General features: G+C 37.7%; 1 protein-coding gene across 4 annotated transcripts in view; it reads left to right on the top strand.

Moving 5' to 3' along the window:
- Positions 1 to 17,387, top strand: part of DLG2 (discs large MAGUK scaffold protein 2) — a 1,673,246-nt gene that overhangs the window by 1,530,170 nt on the left and 125,689 nt on the right. For all 4 annotated transcript variants that reach the window (XM_039848192.1, XM_039848194.1, XM_039848195.1 and 1 more), the window contains one exon: positions 8,519 to 8,633. In XM_039848192.1, the coding sequence (XP_039704126.1) occupies positions 8,519 to 8,633 (115 nt within the window). The remainder of the gene's footprint in view (positions 1 to 8,518; positions 8,634 to 17,387) is intronic.

Raw genomic sequence — 17,387 nt, 5'->3', positions numbered from 1 at the left:
GATAGCCTGTGAATCCCAGCTCTGAGCCTCTCACCCAACCTTCTAGCAAAATCTTTAAAGAGACTCACCATTGGCAGCTAGGCCCTAATGATATCAGAAGTTTCCATTTCCCCCTCAGAGCTTCATGTTTACTCTCTCTTGCATGATCCCTATGTGGCTTTATTTCCATAGCCAAGACAGAAATTAAATTCCACAGCGTTTGAGACAAACTTCAGATACTGAGGAAATAAATAGTCTTCTAGGCAATACTATATTGATATGAATTTTTTTCATCATTTTATGCTGTACTATTCCTTTTGTCAAACATTTTTGTATGTTTCTTCATTTGATCCTCACAACAACCTTGTAATGCGTAATGTAAGTGGGATGTTAATATTATCCCCCATTTTATAGTCACAGGGATATAAAGTACAGCATAGGAAATATAGTCAGTAATATTGTAATAACTATGTATAGCATCAGGTAGGTACTAGACTAATTGTGGGATCACTTCATACATTGTATGAATGTCTAACCACTATGCTGTACACCTGACATTAATATAAAATAATATTCAGTCGAAAAAGAAACCTCAATCAGCAACTTTCAGTAGCTCTACATGCACATGATTCAAAAAAAGACTTTGTCATAGGGGCTCAAAAAATACTTGTTGGCTTAAAAAAAATCCCCATTTTATAAATGAGGAATATAAAGTTTAAGTGACCTTAATGTTCCTCTTTTTTCATTTATTTTCATTTATTTTCAATCTATTTCTGCACTAAGCTATGCCATTTACAATTGCTATTGCATTTAGTTTTCAAAGTCTGATAAGGTAGATGTTTTCTATTGTACAGAAGACTTCTCTGGGTTGAATAACTTGACAAAATCCACATCATGTATCAGTAATGAATTTAAGATTAAAAAATAGGATTATATTTATTTTAGAGCCTTAAAAATTATAACATTACACCGACTCCTCTCAAAGAGCTGAAGACACAGGCTGTCAAATTCAAAAAGTTTCTGTGCTGACTCCATTTTGCAATAATCCTGATAATCAAAGAAAATTTGCCTTTATGAATCCATAAAACAAAGTTTGCATAGAGCCAAATTGAAATTTGATGTATCTAATTTTCAGAGTTATACTCATAATTTACAAAATAGCTGGTTGGGGATTAAGACTGTCGTTTGCCTGTAAAACTTACTTCATTTTACATATTAAGGAATTCTTGAGCATTTGGCTAAGACTCTTTAAAGGGTTTCCAGCCAAGCTACACAGAAAATTATTCTAGTCAAAACAAATTACCCCAATTTTAATAAGAGAAAGGGAGAAAAACAACATACCTAATTCAGCATGTTATTTAAAATTATTCTACTATAGACAGTGAACACAGATGCAAAATATATATGCCTTACTGTTGAATTGTACACCTGAAACCTAATGGATTTTGTTAACCAATGTCACCATGATAAAAATAAATAAATAAAATTAAACGTTTAATATTAGAAAAAAAAATAAAGACTATAATAAGAGAAAAAAAATTGTTCTAAAAGTTTTGATCTACTTTGTCAAAAATTTAGCAAACTAAGAATCAATTTTCCTTCCTTAATACTTTTATTTAGCTCATGCAATTCAACAAACATTTATATTGCATTTACTAACTGACAACTATGTGTCAATTTCTGTTCCAGGTGTTAGGGATACAGAAAAAACTATGATGATGTCTTGCCCTCATGGTGTCCATAACTGAGTTCTTAACGCTCAGTCTTAGAGATGTACAAGAGATTGGTTTGTGTATTCTCTTCCTTTGTGGAGTGCAGAAAAGATAGCAGATTTGCCCTATTGTCTAAGATTCCCCGTTAAAGTTCAGTTCTGGTGAACTGAGTTTTTAATCTATGTCTCTATCTTTCTGTCTCTCTTCATCCCTTTGTATATCTCTCTACACACACACACACACACACACACACACACACACAGAGTAGTTTGGATTAGAAGTAAGCCAAACAACATCTGTAAATCTTTAGCAGTGGAAAATTCCACGTCACCACTTTAACACAGAAGCAGGCTGGCAACCTGAGAGATACGGTCAAGGGTTGAAATGGAAGGCTACTAAAATCCTTAGGCAAATAAACAGCCTGGGAGAGCCACTGAAAATTTTTCCAGTGGCCAGAGATCAGCTGTCTGGAAGGCAAGAGGGCATTCTGATGCACGTATAGGAGGGAAGCCAGTCTTCTAAAGCTGTCCATAAAAACAGCACCCTTCCCAACATGACAACCTGAAAAGCAGCTAGAGTAAGAAAGCTCTAAGGGTATCTCTAAAGCCTAATAAAATTTGGTGAAGCTCCATCTGTGCCCATCTGGCTCAGAAATCCCAGGGCAATGAAGAGGCAATGAAATGGAAACTATTGATTATTTTCTGAGCTCCAAGCAAATAGAATTATTTTTGTATCTTCATAACAAGTAATTTTAGCAAAGCATTCCTTCTCGGACTTGAAATATAACCCGTAATCTATGCCTGATCCTCTTATGTGTGACTATTTGGTTAAGATTCTAGGTAAGAAAGAACAATCATATATATGTTTAAGATTTTCTAGTTTTAAGCACTTTTATTGATTGCATTGATTATAAGGCTTACATCTGTCCCCCTCTACACATATACATTTCAGCTTGTAAAATCAGGATGACACTTAGTCCACCTGCTCCAAAAAAAGTACTAATTATTATTAATTGATGGTGCTCTTAAAAATCAATGCTGCTTAAAATGATTAAAATGAAATATACTTTATTAACAGATACTCGGAACAGTATCATCTAAGAGCAGAGATGATTCCCCATTTCATGAGAAGGAAACAGTATCTCTGAGCAGGCGAGGAATTTTCCTAGTGTCATTCAGAGCCAAGACTTAAATCTAACAACTCTGATTCCAGGGCACAGCTTTGAGACTCCAGTTGCTCTTCTCCCCTTTCAGTAACCATACAGTCTTTCACGGAGATGTAACCTGCGTCAGCATCCCCAATGTAACATAAATCTGACTATCTTGGCTTTCGCCCACCATAGAGATATCCCTTTATCATCTAGAAAGCACTCGATACTCCTCCTAGGGAGCAGATATTTAATTGGCAGGTGCCCTTTTCATATTCACAACAAAAAAGCCAGAAAATTAAAAGCAGCTATGCACCAGCCTATGAGCCCCTTGAGGCAAAAATCTATCCTGTGAATTTGATATCCTTAGCAATTAGCATTGTGCCTGGCATATAATAAACCCTGAAAAAATGTTTGCTGATTAAATGAAAGAAAGATGTTTTTCCCCAAAGAAATGGAAGCATTTATAATTGCTCACTAGTATCTCATTTCTGGAGCAGTGATCAGATGCTGTGCTAAGAATATGTGTAAACTCTTCCTCCTGCATCCTTCCCATGCACTCTGGTGGGAAGGAGGGTCATGTGTAGGTGAACAATAGTGTGACCCCAATGAACTGCACACCACTGACATTTGCCCAAGGCCTACTGGAAGGTGCCCCAATAGCTTGAACTTCCTTAGTTTATAAACCTCCAAGAGCTTCTAGTTTAGGTTTGCCTATTAAAAGCAGCACTTCTCAATGATTCAGCAGGTGGTCTCTTCAAACTACTTCCCCGTAGTGTGGAAATGAATAACCCATGGGGGAAAGCAGCCTCTGTTACTTAGATGTGTGGAACCCCGCTTACAGCTCAATGATTTTACCAGTTGTTAAATCTGTGCAATGCCCATGATGAACAAATAGGAGTAAGATGCTATTGTCCTCATTAATGCCACTAAGGACTGCATGTACATTTGTCCTGAAGGAGCCACAATGATAATAACAGCAACAACTATCCTACATTTACAAAATGCTTCATGTCAAATCTCATTTTGATTCACAAAACCACTTTGTGAGCAGAATCTTAAAATTTGCAGATGAGCAAACTTAGTAACTTCCCAAGGTCCTGTTGGTTTTTTACTAATGACAGGATTAACATGTGAAGGTGGCCTGCTAGCATAAAGTTCCTATCCCTATTCCCTTCTCTCACTGCTTCCTCTGGTAACCTACAATCAATAGTGAGTCAGCTGGCAGGGGTCGTAACTGTGGAGGGATTTGCTACCCAACAGCTCACTTGGAGGAGGACACGCCCCTGGCGTCATGCTGTAGTCTAACCCACGTGAGCTTACTGTTTTCTCTCAGACACAAAGCTGGCCATCTAAGCTTTGAAGATATGAGCAGTTGGGCCGTTTTAATCAGAGCAGATTAATGCTACTGCATTAAATAACCCCAGGCCCCTCACAGGAGGCAATGCCTCCTTTCCTGTGTGAGTGATAGGGTAGATTTGCATTCGGGTGTCCTTGTTCACCCTCGACAAATTAAAAAGGAAACAAGTATATGGTAGAGCCTCCCTCATGTGTAGTGTTCACACCCTGGCCTTTGCTCTATCCAAATGTCCATCAGTAGCTCAAAGCCTTGAAACAATATTAATGGATGAGGTCACTGATATTGCTGAAAACGGCAGCAGTGTTGGAATTGGGCATCATTCTTCTGACCGATTCACTGTGGATTTGTGAGATGATCCAAGGGGCCACTTAGGGCTTTGCCCAGCTGGTGAGCAGTTCCATCCTAGTGCCAAGTGTCCCAGAGTATGGCCATCTGCGACTCATTCCTCTTTGGTCTGGTAGAGACATCAATTGATAACATGCAGAGTGAGGCTATACCGGAGGCTCTAGGAACAGATACAGGTTTCCATTTTACTTGATACAGAAAGGTGTTATGACTTTTGCGAGCAACGAACAAGGATATGTGTTGAATTACACATGAAAATTAACAGGAAGAATTATCAGTCATTACCAAGAGCCAGCCCTTTAAGTCCATCAGCTCTTTTGTAATCTTCCCAAATATCTTGAAATAGATACAATTATTATTTCTATTTTACTTATGAGGAAATTGAGAAAGGTTAATAACTTTTATGATGATGCACAGCTGATAAGTACAGCCAGGATTCTGACCCCATCTACATAACTCAAATCTTGTACCCTATTTACTGTTATCATTCATCATGTCCAAGTGAAAGCACTATCCCAATATGAATGCGTCTAGTCAGGAGCAACTGGATTTAGATACCCAAGAATGTAGATTTTTTTTTTAATTGGCTTATATTTATAGAGGAGGGAAAAGAACTCGCTGGAGATAATGCTTCTTGAGATTTCTTTAAAACATTTGTCTGGGAGTTTGTTTTCAGTGTTTTGCTTTTTGTTATTAAAGAAAACCCCAAGAAAGATGAAATAAATAACTTGTATGTACCAGGCACCTATTTGATACAAAGCAAGACAATATAAAATGCAGCCTTTTTAAATGCAGTCCCTCACCTCAGCATTATCACGCTTAATTTCTTTGTCAGTATCCCATGCTAGAAGAAAACTCCTTCAGGTTCTTGGCAAAACTATACACCAAGCACCTGATACAGTTTTGTGTGCAGGAAAGAAGGAATGATAGACCCTGAGATTTGAGGAACAGAGATGAGTGAGACATCTCCACTCTTTAAAAAATTTAAGGTGTAATAAAGCCTAGCATGCACATAATTAATACAGTAATTGAGAGGAAGTAGAGCAAGATGTCAAGAGGAAGAGGTAGAGAATCGAGGAGGCCTTAGGTTCTGAAGGACTATTATGGTATTATAATAGGTATTATAATGTAATGGAAACAAATTAGCCTCTCCAAGATCCAGGGTTGAATGCCAGCTTTGTATCCAATGAGCTCCATTAACAGAAGCTCTGTGACTTTGACGAAGTTAGTTAACCTCTCTAAACCTATTTCCTCATCTCTAAAATAATATACCTACTTCAGAGCTTTGTTAGGAGAAGTAATATGATATTTAAAGAATGTAGTATAGATACCAGCTCATTGCAGGTGCTCAGTAAACATCAGTTCCCCTTTAGATGATATAAAGATCAGAACACTTTTAAATGTCTTCACTGAAATGTTCTCCTGAGTGTTACCAATTTGACTGAAAAGTGTTTGAAATGGGTAGACATTGATGTGAATAAAATATTTGGGAAAAGGAGAAACGATTAAGATTAAATGGACGTGATAGTGTTAGATTTTGTTGTAACTCATTTAAACATGTAATTTTTACTACTGTTATAAAACATAAAGCAGACATATTACATAATGTACATACCTGCTTTCTTGTTCATTTCTAAAGCATTTGTTTGTATCTTGTTCTATAAACTCATTTTTATCTCTGAGAAGCTAGACATAAGCCCCTCTCTTCTCTCTGCCTCTCTCAGTCTCTCTCTCACACGAACACATGTATACTTACTTGCACATAAACACACAACATTTATATTTGTAAACCCAGATCTTATTTTTTTGCTCTAATGCAATTACTTGTACTTAAGTTTTATTTTCCAAAAGGATCAAAGAGAGGGGTAAACACTTTTGGACATAAGATTTGTGATAGACATGATTGTCAAAGTAGAAAAGTTTAAAGTAGGATGTATTCCACCTAAGACAAATGCAATACAATACAGTACAGTATAGTACAATACAATATCATACTTCCCCGTCCATAGTTGGGAATGTAAACATCATCGAATATGATGTAGAACAAACATTTCAATAGCATGGCGAAAGCATTTTGGAGATCTAATGAGCCCTATAGTAAGGAGTCCATATAAGGAGTCCATATCCTGCTGTGATACATAAAATGTGGCAACTAGAAGAGCCTTACAAAGTGCCGACTGTACATAGGTTAAGTATCAGAGAAATGACGCAACCAGGATGGGGAGAGCACAGAGATCACCTAGAGAACAACAAAAATAACAGCAGGCTTTGGGAATGGCAGTGATTTGGCAGGACTAAAGCCTTGAAATTAGACAACATCTAGCCCTGAAAAAATAAGTCCTAGAGGAAAAGCATGTTGTCTTTCTTCATTAAAAAAACTATAACATGGAAAACAGTCCATTTCAGTATCTGCAGGTATTTTATAACTAAATTCATTCAATGATTCTGCTCATTTCCACATTCATTATTTATCCATTCATTCAGAAAATGTTTATTGAGCACCTACATAAATGCCTTCTGCATACCGGACACTATTTTAGGAAGAGGGAATTCCAAGGAGAGCGAGACATGGCTTCTGCCCTCAGAGAGCTCAGTCTAATAGAGACAGTGACAACTGCACAAATAACTGCAATTTGATGTGATGACTAGCAAAGTGACCAAACAGGATATAGGACTGGCACTGAATTAGATGCTTCAGGGGGGACAGTTGGAGGTGGCATTTCAGGATTTTATCATGGTAGTAAAGTCATCAAAGTTGTAAAGGAGGGAGTCTGGGAACAGATGGGAAATTTAGTGGTTCTTGGAGGGCAATGGGTGATATTTATCAACTGGCAGTGTGGAGTATGGATCGGAAGAAGCTAAGAGTTCCTGCTCTGTGTCCCAGGCCAGATTATCTTTTTCTCTGAGAAATGCTAATGGGGGTGTATGAGATCTGTGCAATACTTTGACCAGTATGTACACTACAGTGCTCTACTAATGTGCCATAAATGTGCACACATACAGTGAGATCTTTATTCATAACAGCAAAAAAAAAAACTGGATGGGCCTAAATATCTACCTATATGAGAATTATTAAATAAATTACAGTCTAAACTATGGGATGTGATTAAGGGTATTAAGAAGCATGATTTTTAGTAAAGATCCCATTTAAGATCTCATATGTGTGTGGGTTTGTGTGTGTCATATATATTCAAATGATTTGGGGAATTATTAGGCTGAAGGTAACTGGAGACTCACCTAAACCTGCATAATATTAGTAATTCCATGCACCTTTTTTTTTTGCTTTCTCTTTTCTAAATTAAGCTTTTTGTTTTGAGATAGAGATTTACATGCAGTTGTAAGAAATAATACAGAGAGATCCCATGTACCTTTTACTCAGTTTACCCAATGGTAACATTTTGTAAAATGATAGCACATTACCTATATAATTTTGTTAACCAATATCACACTAATAAACTTAATTTTAAAAAACCTTAAAAAATGATAGCATATTATCACAACCAAAATATTGGCATTGACATAATTCATCAAACTTATTTCGATTTTCTCAGTTTTACTTGTACTTGTGTGTGTGTGTGTGTCTAGTTCTATGCCATTTTATCACATGTACAGGTACCTGTATCCCCTAACACAGTCAAGACAAAAAATTTCTAGCACCACAAAGATAGCTGTGTTGCCCATTTATACCCACACTCTCCTCCTCCCCCATGGACTTTTCACAGATTGGAGATTTAACGGAGATATATTTTCTAGCTATGTTTTGGGATGTAAGTGATTTGTTCTTTTCGTCTTTTGAATGTCTGCAAGTAAGTGATACGAAGTGAACCCTGAGCATTCCACCTTCTTGAGTTGTGCACCTTCCTGTTGCTTGGCAAAGGAACTAGCAACAGAGGTGAAGGGCTGCCTTGGGTGGGCGGCATTTCTAACTTTCTGACGACACAGAACCAAATATGCCACCTTTGTTTTCATTCCCAGATTACGCTCGATTTGAGGCCAAAATCCATGACCTACGAGAGCAGATGATGAACCACAGCATGAGCTCCGGGTCCGGGTCCCTGCGAACCAATCAGAAACGCTCCCTCTATGTCAGGTAGGCAACGGAGCATTTCTTACTGTGATCTGCACTATGTGAGCAACCCAGCTCCAAGAGACAAAGGCAACACCTCGTAGCAATGAATCATGTGTTCTTATGAACCCAAGCTCATCGATACACCACAGTGAGACCTTAAGCTTAACCATTTTGAAGAAATTTATGAAATATTATGTTAAGTTAGTTAAAAGCCCCTGCTTTTAACGAGTTATTCTCTGACCATGTTATGATACAGGATAAAGTTCTTAGAACAGGTTACAGTAAAAATAATGATGAAAAAACATTTTTAATTTTGATAAATCTTAAATTGAATACATGGAGCAAAAGAAAGCCCTGGACATTTGCTCACCATCAGTATGAGAAGCACGTATTTCTGTATCATCCCCTGACCTGCTTGATATCTATTGCGTTAACTTTAGTGTATTGATTTGAAATCAAAAGTACTCTTTCATCGAGTTATGTGTCTTTTCCTAACAAGTTTTAGCGGAAAGACTTTCTTCTGTAGCATCTCATTACCAAGCATTTCTCAGACCACAAGAAGTTACTTGTTCTTTGTCTGACAAAACTCATTACTTTACCAAAAAAATAAGATTGATAGAACTTGAAATGCCTTCCAGTCTTTCATCTTAAGTCTTGAGTAAGATTCATCATCACTCAACTGTAACATATGCCCCTTCTTAGCACAAGCCTCCTATATTCCTTCTAAAACACACTTCATCAGTGCTGACTATATTTTTAAAGATAATACATGTATTAACAGCCAAAGGGGGAAAGTGATGCCAAATTAACTGTCAAAATGAATTCAGGCACCAGTGGAAGAATCATGCCCATGTCACTGTATTCTGCTCTCCCCAGTCTGCCCTAGAATCTGGCCTGACTCCCTTCTAAAGTCATATTCTCTCCACCTGAAATTTTATTGTCTTTTCCTGGCATGAGGTGCATGTTATAGATATTAAATTATGTACATGAATTGACTTGTCCTGTTGATTCCATTTTGGCTATAAAATTATCTTTTGTGTATATTAGGTAGGCACTGCAGGGCCAATAAGGGAGCAGGATTCCAGAAGGCAGCAGGTTCTCGAGGGCTTTGATTTGCTGGCCACTCTGACAAGAATAGAGTCCCTTCTTATTCCAGGCAGTACCTCAGAAGCCCTGAGATTTTAAATTTAAACAAAAAGTCAGAATATAAATGTCTCAACTGTGTCCAACTGCATTTTGGAAGATTATTTTGATATGCTTTGGTTTAATCTTTGAAAGGAACTATTGAGAACCACCTTAGAATGTGTCTTGTGCTGATGTCACAAATATTATGAAAGGCGGCTATTTCTATTTTCCTTACTTATGTTGTATTGCTGGTGTTTGTGATACAAAATATCTTTTAATGTTGAAATGTTTTAGTATTGGGTAGCAACATAGGAAAAGCCAATTAGGTTAACTGAATAGAGATAAATTAGTTAATGAAAATGAAACAGTTATATAGAATAAAACTGTAAGGACAAATTACCATATTATTAGAATCTTGTTAAAAAACAGAATGCACAAAATGTTAGTGTACTAAAGTTTGCTGAAGATATATTGATAATAACTTAGTCCTTTTAAATTGCTGATTAGAAAATTAAATGAAGTGATATGATAACGTTATGTAAATTAATAAAATCATTTGAAAGAGTAGTGTAAATCAGAATTAAATCTTTATTTTTTAATATGGTAAATAAAACTATGACATACAATGAATTTGAAGAGTTACGGTTACAAAGAATATTTTTCTGTTAACATTCTAATAGTTAGAGATTATATTGAAAGGAGGAACCACTTTTAAATGAGACTCAATAGCTAATAGTTCATGGGAAATTTTCCAAGTGATTTCTTATAATCTACAAAAGTGGTATTTGGTTCCCAATGTCAATTCTTAATACTTATTTTGTATGTAAAGAGCTGACTGCAGCATCTAAATGACTCCTAGAAGCATATAATTGGAAGAGAGATGGGCCATGCATAGAATTAATTCAGAAGGAAAGGACTGGCAGCATCCCCAGGCCTTGTTCCCAAGTGATGTGATAAAACAGGCACACACACCCCCGACCTCTGAAAAGAAAAGAAAAAAAAAAAAAAGGCAATAAAATGAAATGAACTAGCAAGGCCTAAAGGGAATTCTTACCAAAAATGTCGGTAAGTTTGTACCTCCGTCATTTTGGGTTTTTTCCCTCCCACTTTTGACTATACAGTTTTCATAAAGATGCTTATTTATCTAGAGTGAGTACTTGAGTAGGCCTAGTGCCAGTTGGTTGTACTAATTTTCTAAAGCCAACTAGTTGCTCTCACAAAATAAATTAGTAGCAGGGTTTCTCTGATTATATAAATATCAAATGATGAATATGTCCCTTTCATCTGAGAATGACATCCTGGAGTATTAGTCTCTTCATTCTGTTTAGCTCTATGTAATTCTAGGGCTGGAAGGAAGCTTAGCTATCACAAGGTCTACTGTTTCACTTACAGAAGGAGAAACTAAGGCCCCAGGAAGGAAGGGATTTTCCCAGGACCCCACAGCTATTTGGTAGCACAGTCAGACCTCCTACTTCCATTCTTTCCACATCACTCCACCTTCCAAGGGCTCAGCATACGTGGTATTAGCTGTTGAATGCACTTTAGCTGTGATCCTTAGTCTGCTTCTGTCAGCACAGCATCTGACTTTTAGATTAAGGAATAGATTAGCTGAGAGGAGAAATTTAAACATAAATGTCTGTGGGGTTTTTACACAGAATAAACTGCTATAGGACATGAGGGATTTCTTCAGTATTATTTATATTTTTCTATAAAGCCAAAACCTAAACCAGAAAGCAAGCAGCCTCTTTGTTCCATTCTTTGTTCCACAATAAACAACTTAGCTGATTTAGCAGCATATTTATCTGCACCACAAACCACCCTTCCCCTTGCAGTTGCCTCCTCTCCCCTATACATACAGATTCTCTTCCTCTCTCTCTCTCTCACTTTCTCGCTCTCTCTCTCTTTCTCTGTCACACACACACACACACACACACACACACACACTCCCATACCTAGCCCTGCTCTGGCTGTGTCTGAGAGGATGCATCTTCTCAGGGTCATGCAAAAACTGGCCTCATTCTCCTACTAGAAAAGATCCTCCCTGGTGATAACAATTTGTTTGCCTGCAAGTGTTGAAGAGAGAGGGAGGGAACCACCACATCTGAGCCAGGCAGTGTTTTAAACTTCAGCCAACCCTCTCTAATTTCCAATCTAGTTGTAATTATTTTCCTTCTCTTAATCTTCTGTGTAAGGTACTTAAAGTGCTTTGGTAGTGCTGTACACATGGAGTTGATTGTTGCTAATGATAATACTGTACATGTTCTATGCGAATGACTTGGATATATTTGATTTAATGGGCTATTTGTATTGTGTATTTCCTGCATTGTGATACATATATAGTTGTAGAACCTTAAAAGTAAATAAAATGTTAAAAATTCGAATAAAATATTTTTCAAAATTCTCCACCAGTACATTATCAATTCTTCAGATTTAGATGCACTTGGGCTCCTGAGCCACTGGAATACAGATTTTGTTGCATGTACTTCGAGGTTCTCCATATGGGCAGATTAAGATCTCTCTGCCTCTAAAATATGTGCTCCCCTTCTTACTTGCCAGCTGGTAAAAGCATCCCCTTACCAGAGAACAAGGATTTTCCTGCTGCTAATGGGAATGGACCTTTATATTCAAATGCTACTAAGAAAGGTCAGAGATATAGAGGATTAAAATCACAGGAAAGTGCAAATAGCTAAGGAAAGAGCCTTTCTTCTGATAAAAGGGAACAAAAGCACCCAGGACACTGGGAGAATGGGGATGGGGAGGGGAGGGAAAGCAGATAAGTCCACCAATGGGGAGTAAACGGTCACAGGAAAGACTGTAAAAAAGAAACTTGGCCCATGTTCACTTATTAATAAAAGCTAGCAATTTTGAGAGTTCAAGTGAATAACCTCTCTGTTCTGAATTTGGGTTTAAAAGTCAGTTGCTAAATTTAATTATGCATTCATTTTTGAGTGTATATTCTGTGCCAGGACCTATAATGAACACTGAGGACCCAGCAGTAAAAGTCATGATTCCTGTCCACAAAAAATTCACATCTACTGAGTGAGACAGATGAGAGGAAGACACTCATAATGCAGTGTGATGTGAAAAGTGAACTCTTGAAAGGCCTGGAAGCTTTTTTGCTTCCTAATGCAAAGATACTGAATTGGTCTTTTAAGATCCTATATGAATTTACCTAGAAGCCCTCAAGTCTTTTTACTCAGAGTAAGAAATACATTCTTCATCATGACTCAGTAAATATATGCACCATACACACATAAAGCTGAAGGAAAAAATTTATTAAACTGTATTAACACTTTTTATATGCAGTGTACTTTATTTTCCATTCTATTTGTTTCCTTTAAAAAAAAAAAAAAAGGTCACATCTTGTTAATTTAACTTAATGGATCACAATCTACAGCTTGCAGGTGGAGTAAACAAAAACGAGCTTTCCAGGCAGATGACTCAGCATCAGACAGGCAGGAGAGTGCATCTTCACTGTAGTTCATTTAGCATCTCGGGGCCTCCAGACCCTCAGTGTTCTAGGCACCTCGAAAGCCAGTGATCCCTGGTACAGATAAGGAGTGGAAGTGAAAGGAAACATTTGTTGGGCATCTTCCATGGGTCAAACATTATGCTCGTGTTCTACATGTATTTTCCCATATGTTTCACCCAACAACTGGAAGAGTCAGGAACTATTTCTTTCATTTTAAAAATGAGGGAACTGAGAATCAGAGATTTTAAATAATTGCCCCAAGATCACAAAGCCAGACTAGGCATGAGCATAGGCATTCAGGTCCTGCGTGTGAGGCGATACACAGCAGTATTAAGAGCACAGATGCTGGATTCTGCCAGACGAACAATTGAATCTTCGTTTTGCCACTTACTTACTAGCTCAGTGATTTTGGACAAGTCGGTTTTTCTGATTTAGCTTCTTTCTCTGTGAAATGAGAATATTATACCATAAAGTGGTTACGAACATTAAATAAAATAGCAAATATAAATACTTGGCACATGGGAGGCAATTGATGCATGTTGGTGGTGTTTATATTTTATTATAAAATCAATCTTTGCCCTGTAGAACAGAGAGACTGTTTTCTCAGCAGTGGGAAGAGACGCCTTTGTACCTTTGATTTTCTTCAGCAAGGGAAGGAGGACAGACTCCCTGGAGATCTTTTATATTTTCACTTCTCTAGACCCCATGAAAGCCAAAGGGGGAGAGCTAGGATTCTATGGCCCCAGAATGTTCAGCTCTGTCAACTCATCGATCATTTATCATCTCCCAAATGAGTCTAACCAGAGGAAGAAAACTAAAAAGAGTTCAGCCGGAGATATGGATAAGAAGTCACTGTGCTTACGACTGACCCTTCCAGGTCTTCGTAGATGTCATCAATGCCTTTAACTCCATGATTTTTTTCACTTCTCCTCTGTGTTCTTCATTCCCTCCAAACCCTCTGCTCACAGTGTTCTGTTTTGGATTCGAAGGACTTATTTCTTTTTTACAGTGGTTCTAAGTCTATGTTTTAAATTGGTAACTCGAAATTGCTGCTTCCTAAGATAGTTTTCATTTCAAAGGTTATGATATGACAAATGCACTTAGGCCAGCCTCCTGCTCCATTGTTTAATACAAGGCTTTTATACATTGATTCATTAGTGCATTGATTCTTCCATTCAACAAACACGGTTTACCTGCTTACCACAATGTACGAGTCTGCGGTAGATGTTAAGCACACAGAGATGAACGAGAACACAGACCTCCTTTCCTCAGGACTGTCGTTGTCCATGTCTGTAAGCAATTCAAATAATATGCAGGTGTATCATTGTAACTGTCATTTCCTAATACCTTATATGTTATATATCTTGCCATTATTATCCTATTTTAATCTTTACGACATGCCCATAAGTCTTCCTATAGTGAAATCTTCTTATGGCTAAAGACCACTGGTATTTATAATTGACCTATTAAAATAACTGATCACTTTGGTCTTCATTAAAGTTTTATGGTAAAGCTTCCTAAAATGGAAATGTTATTTAATATTGGACCTATAAATCCCAGTTAATGTCTTAAATGTTTTTATCCCTTTAGTACCTTAAGTCATATTGCTTAGCTTAAGTCTCTTTAGTAAATATTTGTTGAATTAATTAATTCCTGGACCCTCCTATATAGATGTGAAAGAAAAAAATTAGAATATAAGCCAAGATCTTTGAGCAATCAATCCTATTGAAGTCCAATACCAGCTGGGCTGCCACAAAGAGCGTGGAGTCTGGCCATGTTCTGAGGACACGGGCACTACCTGCGTATTGGGATTTCTAGGACATATCTGGCACTGCGCCGCTGTTCAGATTGCTTTATTTCGATGCTGAACTCAGTGTCTCTGTTTAAAATGGGGCCTAATTCAATAATAGATTGAGACAAGCACACACGGTTTATACCCTCTTAGCGAAAGAACATGGATTTTCATTCTCAACACCCTAAGTCATCATATTCTAGGGACATAAGGCTGAAAATTACATTGAGAGTCTTGAAAACAGATCCAACCCAGGATTCTTCATCCTGATATGTTTTTATTCTAGAGGAAGTATGTTCTCACCTGATTGATTTTGGCGAGAGGGGAAAGCTATGAGAGACTGTGGTCTTTTTTTATTTAAGCAGTAGCATATCCTTCCGTTCCACTTCTTGCCCCCCACCACACTGCCAATCAGTAACCTGGGATGGTAAGAAAGAAGATGGGATGGAACCTGTCAAGGGGCTTCACTCCAGTACAAAGCTGCTCCCAACTTCATTTGGCTGTGGATTTCTTAAGGCAAAGCCATGAAATCTGTAGATTTCATTACAAATCAGATTTTTATCCTTTTTCTTCAACCTTGAACTTAACATGCTCTCAGAAGCTATCGCAGAAGCTATCCCAGTCGGCTGTGGGCACCCCTTGCCCAGTACTTGGCACAGGGCTACCTGACAATGACATTTGTAGTAGCTCTCATTCATTCATTCATTCATTCATTCATTCATTCATACATTCTTATTTAGCTAAATCATCATTTATTCATTCAAAAAATACCTGCAGAATAGGAAATAAAAACTGCTTGGATTAAGATTTTTTTTCTCTCTTAAAATCTTACTGAGAGAGACATGACCAAGTATCTGAAACGGTTTAACAGGATGAGGCAGAAATTCTGGAGTAAGTCTAGACTTGGGAAACCAGAAGGGATCTAGAGAGACCATCGCAACTTCCGGGAGTCCTACATAAGTCACACTGAGGGACCAGAGTTTATGTGCCAGTGCTTTACTCCTGACTTCATTTAAACTTTATGACAGTGTTATGACACAGGTCATTATAATCCCTATTCTAAAGAGGAGGAAACTTGTAGAAGGCCGAAGAGGTTTAAAAATAACCTACACAAGGTATTATGTGGCCAAACCATATTCTTTACCCAGGTATATCTCTCCCAGAAGCCCATGCTCATTGTGCTGCAATACAGTGGAGACAAAGCTAATCCAGGAGGGTACAGTTTAAATTCATGTTGATAGACCTTCTCTCTGGTTTGTACTTACTTTATAGAGGCCTCCTCCAGAGACCTGGCTTCTGGTCAGGACTTCAAATCTTATCGATGGCTAAGATTTGAGGTTCTCATTTATAAAATGGATGTAATACCTAGTTCACAAGCTTATTGTTAGGATTAGGTTAAACTAAATCTTTGAAAGAGCCTACCAGATAGGACTCATTTGATAAAGGGGGCGTCTCTGTACCCCTTTGAGTTCTCAGAGCCTGCCTCCTAAGCTGGTGCCTCCTTTAAAACAGAATAGATTTTGATTCTTTATTTATACTTTGAGACTCATTAGCATTATGCTCACTCTTTCAGGCATTTGCATTTTTAATTGTATCCTTAATTGTGAAATAAAAGGCCTTGTTTTCAGGCAGCTAATTTTAAGACAGAAATAGAAAGGAGGGGAAGTCATCTGGGGACCTGGGGAGTTTTCTCCTTCCTCTGAAATCACAGACTTGCCCTGATTTTAAACAGGCTTTTAATTTTTATATTTCTGTAGGAAGAGGAATAAAAGTACCATCGGCGACTTTTCCATTGACCACCATATTTTTCCTCTGTCCCTCTATCCCAAGATCTAGAATCCAGATGTCATTTCTCTTAATGGTGGGTCCTCCTCCATTCACTTACTCTCATTTTTTCATCCAGAAAACCTTTTCTGAGCCATAACAATTTACTTTATACTGTACTGTGCTCTGAGAATAAAAAGGTTAACAAGACATCTTTTTTGCCCTTAAAGCACTCAAGGGTCACTCTGCCAACCTGGACTTTGCTCTCTGCTCCCTACTCCATAGTTATTATATTTCCAAAACTTCCCAGATAATTGGCCTCTTAGCCCAAAATCACTACTTCCCAGAATAATCCAGACAGCTCTAGCTAGAAAAGAGAGCCGAGCAGTAAAAAGGTGGAACACAGGATGCTCACTGGAGAGAACAGGTGAAAGGTGAGGAGGGCAAGGAAAAGTTAAGGGAAACTTCGCCCTAAATCAGTTTACGTTAGGAGCAAGGTAATAGACTCAAGATATTTGTTCTTTAATCTCAGTACCTGACACATTGTAAGAATTCATTAAATAACACGTTGAATGAACTTTTTGAGTGGCAATTGAAGACGATGATTAAACAGAACAGAGTA

Source organism: Pteropus medius, unplaced genomic scaffold (assembly GCF_902729225.1).
Source record: "Pteropus medius unplaced genomic scaffold, Ma_sr-lr_union100, whole genome shotgun sequence".
Classification (NCBI taxonomy): domain Eukaryota; kingdom Metazoa; phylum Chordata; class Mammalia; order Chiroptera; family Pteropodidae; genus Pteropus; species Pteropus medius.
This window is presented reverse-complemented; position numbering and strand designations above follow the sequence as displayed.